Here is an 8,004-nt window from a genome sequence, read left to right on the forward strand (position 1 = left end):
ACAGTGTGTGTGTGTGTGTGTGTGTGTGGAGGGGCAAATATGCCTGGAGAATCGCCAGGCCTCCCTGGGAGCCCCTCCTTGCTAGTCATTTGACTAAGGGTTGTATAAAAGCGCCTCTCATTTTCCTATCCTGCTTTCCTCCTTGCTCAGTTTGTATAATATCATTCTCTGTTTCTCAGGGCCTGACAGGTATGAGGAACAAAGAGAAAGACCCCACACACTCAGGATGCACATTTTTGCATTGCATGCTGTGGTCACATTATTCTACAGACACCACCAGCTCACACATCCCTTTATCAACAGACTTTCGAGGAAGCCCTAACTTCCCAGCTCCTTCTCGGAGCTCCCGGCTCCCTGCCAGCTCTCCCTCTTCTGAACTCCCCGACATTATTGCAGGTGTTGAATCTTTTCTGCCTTGTGATGTTGCTTGTGTTATTGTTGTGGTTATCAATGAACTCATCACTTAGATTCTCAAATATTTAGATCATACCTTCCTGATTATGTAAGCAGTTAATTGAAACTTAACAAGTAATACATGAATAAATTCTTAAAAAAGGTAATCACAGAGAAAGTAAAATCCCCTTTGATGGGTCCATCACTGTTTCTTCCCCTCTCCCAGAGAGAGAACCCTGTCTGTGTTTTTCCGTATTATTTTATTTATTTTTATTTTTAACAGTTTTTATTTTTAAAAAGTAGCTCAGACTAGCCTCATATTTGTAACCTCCTGCCTCAGCCTCCAGAGAACTTGGATTTCTATGCCATTTAAAAAACAAACTTTTACATAAAGATATAGCATGTGTCTTTAGGATATATAGAACATTATTTTCTTCATATATGTATTCGCATAAGTTGTATTTGCGTAGATTGTATGTAAACAGACATTCTACATTTGACTTTTGAACTACACATATTTTTGAAGTCTAATGCAGACATACAGGATTCCTAGTCAGTTCTGTTAAATTGCTCTATTGGATTATATGGAACGAATGCACTACATTTTATTTGGCCTTTCTCCTATTTAGGTTGCTTGCAGTTTTTCATGTTGTGGATGATGCCCTAGAAGAACATCTATAAATATGTCACATTACTTTTAAATCCTGTGCTAAGTGGAAAGGGGGAATTCTTTTCTTTACATTTTTTAATCTTTCATTTTCCTCAGCACAAGGCGCTGCCGAGGGTAGATGATCCATACATTTATCAATAATTCTTTGTGCAACAAATATACATGTAACCCAGTAAATAAAATCAGACTTTGAAGTGGTGCTCTGTCACGGAAGCAGAAATTCAGGGGTGGCAGCTGTCGGGGCACCAAGGTCCAATCCATTCGTGCGTGGAAATTGAGCCTGCTGTTGCTCCTGAGTCAGAAGCAGTCCTGATCTTTCCTCTGGATCCGGAAGGCAGGAGGAGCCCATGAGACCTCAGGGAGACTTAAGCAGATCACAGCCCAGAGGGCCCCCTTGCCAGTTCTCTCCCTGCTTCCTGTCGCTCTCTTTCCTCCCTCACTTCCTTTTCTTTTCCAGGGCTGGTTTCTGTTGCACCGATTGCCCAATCTCCCATGATGACCAGGGTGGAGATTTAGGAGTAGGGAAAGAAATAAGCTTTTGCTTACATTTTAAATTCATCAACTGCTGCATAAAAAGAGACCATGCTGGGAAGGCCTGGGAACGTCTAGGAGGTTCTGGGAAGGTCTGTGTGGGGTGTTTCCCCTTTCTCTGTCAACAGGTGTTGATGCCGTGGAAGTGAATCAGAGGTGAGTCTGCCCCCAGCAGGCTGTGTGTGCTAGAAAAGGTCAGACAGGAGAAACAGAACTACATAAAAAGGGAGTTCCTTCCATAGCTCTGTGTAGAAAGGCATAAGGGAGGCAAGGGTAGAATTCTTCCAAGAGCCTGGAAGATACACACACTGAGGACTTTGAGCCAGAGTGGTGGCTGTGGGAATGAGGAGGCCATAGATGCTGGAGGAGACAAGAGCAATTATATTCCCCAGGAATAAACCAGATGAAGCCAGGCTGTTTGTGGCCTGTACTCCGCCTACCTTCGAGAGCTCTCACCTCCTCCGAGCAGTGTTCAGCCAGGACCAGTGGGTGCTCCCAGACGATAGGCTCTGCAGAGGCCCAGCAGGGAGCAGGGTGCTCAGCTGCAGGGACCATAGCAGCTTCCCCTGTGTTCACCTTCTGGGACCTCCAGGGGCTTAGGGTGCTTAGTTGTCTCCACGGACTCTGGGGAATAGAGGAGTCAGATAAGGATCAAAGTCTGACCCAAAATGAATCAGGAGCGCTAGGGTCTGCCCTGCTGGCACCATTGAGAGTCAGACAGTCAGCACAGTGGACAGTGAAGGTCTGGCCATTTGTCTTTCCTGCAGGAAGAGCCACTCCCAGAAAGCATTGGGGAAATCCTCTCCTAAGGACTGGGGATGGATTCTCTTCAATTCCAAGATTATGTCACAATCAAGTTGAAATTAGGGACATAGGGAATAACTCCCAAAAGGAGAAGAGACCACGTGCTGTCTGGGGAGGAAGAGGAAGTAGGGAATGGGAGGGGAATAGACACCCTGGGAGATGAATGTTAGAGGCCACTGTCCAGTCCCTTACTGCCCAGTATTACCTGTTGAATGCTGATCATATGAACATCTCCCAAACTTTGGGGGGTATCATTGACTCCCCCACCCCTAATCCTGTAAGAATGGTTGCCTGGAGACCCAGGTGTAATCACCACATTACACTGATATTTTCCCATCTTGGAAACAGTTCTGCCAGTTTCTTGCCCCTTCATAGCATGTTGCCACTTTGCAGCACTTAATCTTGAAATTGTGGCATGAATCAGGGTTCTATGTTGGAACAGGTGTGAGAAGAGATATTCCAGAACTAAGTAAACAATGAAGAAACCTTCCTCCCTCATTCATGGGCTGCCAACAAGAGCAGGAGGTGGGGCCATGGCTGGGGTGGGACTGGGTGGTTAGGGCAGCAGGAGAGTGAGCCCCTCCTCTCCTGGAACTCACCTTCCATCTGGGAAGAGATGTAAACAGATGATTATCTCACAGGGTAGTCATTACAGTGATGCAGGTGCTGTAGGAGACCAGGAGAGAGAGGCATTAATTTTGCCCAGGGAGTTGCAGAAAAAGGACATTAGGGCCAGGTTTCATAGAACAAATAAAAGTTCTGACAAAGGACATTTCAGGAAAAAGAGACTTTATGAGCCAAAAGGGTAGACAAATGGGAGTAATGGCAAGTCTAGGGTGGGACTGGGGATAAGAGGCCATAGGAAAATGAGACCTAAAGAGAGCTGGAAACTTCAGTGTATCCGGCCTGTTTCCTATCTCAGGTGGAACCATCTTGAAGATGTTGGTGCCAAGTGACAAGAGCCACTGTGTGCTTAGAAGAGGTCACACGGCAGTGTGGTAGGCTAATGGGCCTGTCATGGAGAAAAATGGGATGGCTCATGCTCCTTCTACTACTTTCTGACCTCTTCACCCATCTGTGTTCCCCTCTCCAGGTGCCTCTGTGCCTTCTTCCTCCTGCTCCATTCTGTTTGAACCAAGCCCCGAGATAGCTAAGGTCCGACAACACTTTTGAGCCGTATTCTTGGCACTGTGCTCAGCTGATTGTTCTCTTGCAGCATTTAATTCTCACAAGGCCTCTTATTCTCATTTTATAGATAGCAGCTGGGCCTTGGAAAGGTTAAATAACTTGCTCTAATTTACACAGGCAGGCAGGAGGAGCTGTGATTCAGACCCCAAGTGCTCTGATCCTTGAGCCTTTGGTCACAACTTCCACAGAGCTACTTTCTCCAAAAGCCAACAATCTCTGAATGCGTTGCCCCATCCGATCACATATTTGTAGCAACAAAATCCTCAGTATCTCACCTGGTGCAGTAAATCAGGAGCCCTCAGGGGAAGAGGAAAGAGGGTAGATACTCATGTTCTTCAGTTCCTTACACAGGACTGGCCCAGGGCCAACACCTCCTGAGGCTTATTAGGGGCAATGCCCTGGATGGGGCCCATGGGAATGTTTTGATCACTTTGTCTTTTAAAAATGATTTTAAGCCAGGCACGGTGGTGTGTGCTTATAATACTAGCACTTTGGAGGCTGAGGCAAGAGGATTGCTGCAAGTTTGAGACCAGCCTTGGCTACATAATGAATTCAAAGCCAGTCTAAACTATACAGTGAGACTTTGCCTCAAAAAAAATGCAAAAATTCTTATAAATGGACAATAATAATTACATGTTTGTAGGGTACTGTGTGGTATTTTGATGTGCGTTAGAGTGTGATATTTTGATGCATGAAGATAACATACAGTAATAAAATCAGGGTAATTAGCATATCCTTCATCAGAAACATATTATTTCTTTGTGTTGGGAACGCTCAAAATTCCTTCTTCTAGCTCTTTTGAAATATAGAATAGAGCATTATTAATTATTAGGAATAAAAATGTACTTTTAGGACAAAAACTGTTGATATAAACAAACATGTATATATACTCACATGTCACATATGTATACATAATGGAGAAAGGGAATATCCATTTATAACTAACACAAGTATTTCTATATATGTTTGTGTTTATATAAGTGATCCCTCATATATCTATCATATATGTATGGGAGGGCTCTCAAAAATTGTGTAGGGCCCATGAAAATGGTAATGTGCCCCCGGCCTGGCATTTTTTTGTTTTTCCTCTGCCTTGTGCTAGATTCCGTTCTTCCTGGCTTCCTCTGCCTCTTGTGTATGTGACATTTTCCCTTACCTTCTGCAACTTCCCCACTCAGGTTGTTTTGCAACCATTGCAGTAGCTTCCCAAGCGGTGGCCCTGCCTTCAGTTTCTCTCTTTCTGCAAATTTCTCCCAGCTTGCAGCACTCTGTTTTCATTTTGTATTTTGTGACATTGTGTTTATTCTCATGGCTGTTCCCATATCACACGTTGAGCCAGAGCTTTGGAGTTAGTTGCATGTATCCTTTTTGGTAAGGTGCACCCCTTCTTCTAAATTACTAAAGTTTATAAACTAAAAGATTAAAATTAACAAAATACGCAGATAATATTTGACATTTTAATCATTTATATATACAACTCATAGCTATGAAATACGTTTATGATGTATGACTATCACCGCTATATATTTCCTAACTTTTTCATGGAGACAGAAACTCTGTGGCCATTAAAACAATAACTCTCCATTCTCCTTTCCCCCAGTCCCTGGTACTTCTTTCCTACTTTCTCTACGGACTTGCCTATTTTAGCTCCCTCATGTAAGTGGGTAATATAGTATTTGTCCTTTTGTGACTGAGTTGTTTTATTTAGCATAAGGCCCCAGGATTATCGATGTTGTAGATTTGTGAAAACGTCATTCTTTCCATGACTGCTGGTATTCCATATGTTGTTATCTATTCATTCAAATGTCTCTGGACATGTGGGTTGTTTTCTCATTTTTGCTCTTGAGAATACAAAATAATTGTGGCTATGAACATTGGTGTACATGTGTCTGTTTCAGTTTCTGCTTTCAATGCTTTTGCATTTATACCTAGAAGGGGAATGAAGCAGCTATTTTATGTTTAATTTTTTTGAGGGCACACCAGAGAGAGCAAAGTCCCTTTTTTTCCATATGTGATGGGCAAAGCTGCTCTCAAATTCACTTTCCAACCAGAGCCTGACTCTGAGATTAAATGCCTATCCGCATTTGTCAGAAGTAACTGAGCCGTGGATTTTATAGTGGTGATTTTCACTGTAGGTAAATCGTAACTCAGTAATCCAGACTTTAAAAGCATAGCATCCAACTCTCTGCTCCCCACTCCCTTTGGAAAAACAGCCATGTCTCAAGCAGAGCCAGCTGTGTCCTGAGACACGAAGGTCAAAGTAAACAGATTTGGCCGTATCAGCCACCTCTACAGCCAGGGCTGCTTTCAACTCTGGCAAAGTAGATACTATTACCATCAGTGCCCCCTTAATTGATCTCAACTACGTGGTGTACATGTTTTACATATATGGTTTCATCCATGGCAAGTTCAATGGTACAGTGAATGCTGAAAGTGGAAAGTCGGTTATCAATGAAAAGGTCATCTTCATCTTCCAGGAGTGAGATCCCACCAAGTGGGGTGATGCTGGCACTGAGTAAGCTGTGGAGTCCCCCACAATGGAGAAGCCCAGAGCTCACTTGAAGGATGGAATTAAAAGAGTCATCATCTCTTTCCTTTCTAGTGATGTCCTTGTATCTGTGATATGTGTAAACCATGAGAAGCAGGACAGCTATCTCAATGTGGTCAGTGATGACTCCTCCACCTGCTTAGCCTCTACTGCTGAGGTCATCTCTGACAACTCTGACGTCATGGAAAGATTCATGACTGTAGTCTATGGCATCACTGCCACCCAGAAGACCATGGATAGCCCATCCGGGGAAATGTGGTTTGATAGCTGTGGGAGTGCTCAGAATATCATCCCTGTATCCACTGGCAGGGCCGAGGTCATCGCTGAGCCTCCTGTGTGCCTATTTTCAACATGTTGCCTGGAACTGACCTGCCCTCTGGAGGAAGCTACCAAACATAATACTAAAAGAAGTAGGGCAGCAAGCATCAGAGTGCCCCATGAAGGCATCCTGGCTCTACAGAGGATCAGGTTGTCTCCTATGACTTTAACAGTGATACCCACTCTTCTACCTATGGTGCTGGGACTGACTGGCATTGCCCTCAACAACCACTTTGTCAAGTCATTTCCTGATATAACAACGAATTTGGCCATAGCAACAGAATGGTAGACTTTATGATCCACAAGGCCTTCAAGGAGTAAGAGGTCCTGGATCACCGGCTCCAGCAAAAACATGAGAGGAAGGCAGAGGCCCTCCATTGTGGGGTGGTCCTTGCTCCAACTCAGCCTCGCAATAGGCTGAGAATCTCCCCTCCTCACAATTTCCATCCCAGATCCTCCAAAGAAGGGGAGAAGCTTAGGGAGCCCAACTTTGTCACATACCATCAAGAAATTCTGTTGCACCCAGCCGAAAAACAACAAACAAACTAAGGAAGTTTCTTTTCTAGGAGGGTGGATTTCTAAGCAGAAGGATGAGATGGATACAACAGAGGGGAAATTGTGGAAAGGAGTAGGTTTTCTGAAGGGAAGGGGAAGAAGAAATGAATGACCAACATCACAGTGTTGTTTAGGTAAACCTCAGTGTGTGTTATAAATATTTGTGTTGGGCAGCATAGTTTATACAACTGCAAGTGTCATTCTGTTTTTTGTTTTTGATTCAGTAACATGCATTTATTACTTACTGTGTAGTATTCAAGCACAAGGATGAAACTTATAAGTACAGAATAAAAGTATTCATTAAAGATAAGATGTCACAAAATCTGTAAAAGCCTGATGTGCAAATACATCTCATGTTCATGGATTGGTTAACAATATTTTTAAGATGTCAATACTACAAAAGGCAGTACTCAAATTCAATGTAATTTCTATTACAATTCCAAGGATTTTTTTTTTTTTGCAGAAATAGAAAATCTTATAAAAATTTTCTGATGGACTCTCAAGGGACCAGAAATAGCCAAAATAATGTTGAAAAGGAACAAAGTAGGAGATCTCACATTTCTATATTTTAAAACTACAGTAGAACAAAGTTACAATGATCAAAATTACTTGTAAACTAAGGCAAACAAAACAGTGTGATACTGGCATAAAGACAGACATATAGTCTAGTAGAATAGAATAGTAAGTCCAGAAATAAAACTTCCAGACTAAATGACTTTCAATAAGGGCACCAAAGTCATCCAATGAAGAAAAAAAATTATTTTTTCAGCAAATGGCATTGGAAAAATGAGATATTCATATGCAAATATATGAATAAAGGAAGTTGGACCCCCACCTTGTAAAAATTAACTCCAAATGGATCAAAGACCTAAATGTATGGGTTAAAACTATGAAACTTGTAGAAGAAAGCATGGGGGAAAGCTTTATGATACTAGATTTGGCAATGACTTCTTACATATATCATCAAAGGAATAGGCAACAAAAGAAAAAAATAGGT

The 8,004-nt window shown here is 42.6% G+C and overlaps 1 protein-coding gene across 1 annotated transcript in view; it reads left to right on the plus strand.

The window, feature by feature from the left end:
* The window catches only part of LOC104874117 (glyceraldehyde-3-phosphate dehydrogenase), a 10,913-nt gene extending 4,140 nt beyond the window's left edge, over positions 1–6,773 (plus strand). The window contains 6 exon segments of the mRNA XM_010641089.2: positions 5,841–5,876; positions 5,878–6,533; positions 6,535–6,582; positions 6,584–6,656; positions 6,658–6,691; positions 6,694–6,773. Of these exon segments, the coding sequence (XP_010639391.2) occupies positions 5,841–5,876; positions 5,878–6,533; positions 6,535–6,582; positions 6,584–6,656; positions 6,658–6,691; positions 6,694–6,773 (927 nt within the window).
* The last annotated feature ends 1,231 nt before the right edge of the window (positions 6,774–8,004 follow it).

Source organism: Fukomys damarensis, unplaced genomic scaffold, assembly GCF_012274545.1.
Source record: "Fukomys damarensis isolate Sample0158 unplaced genomic scaffold, DMR_v1.0_HiC HiC_scaffold_20, whole genome shotgun sequence".
Taxonomy (NCBI): Eukaryota; Metazoa; Chordata; class Mammalia; order Rodentia; family Bathyergidae; genus Fukomys; species Fukomys damarensis.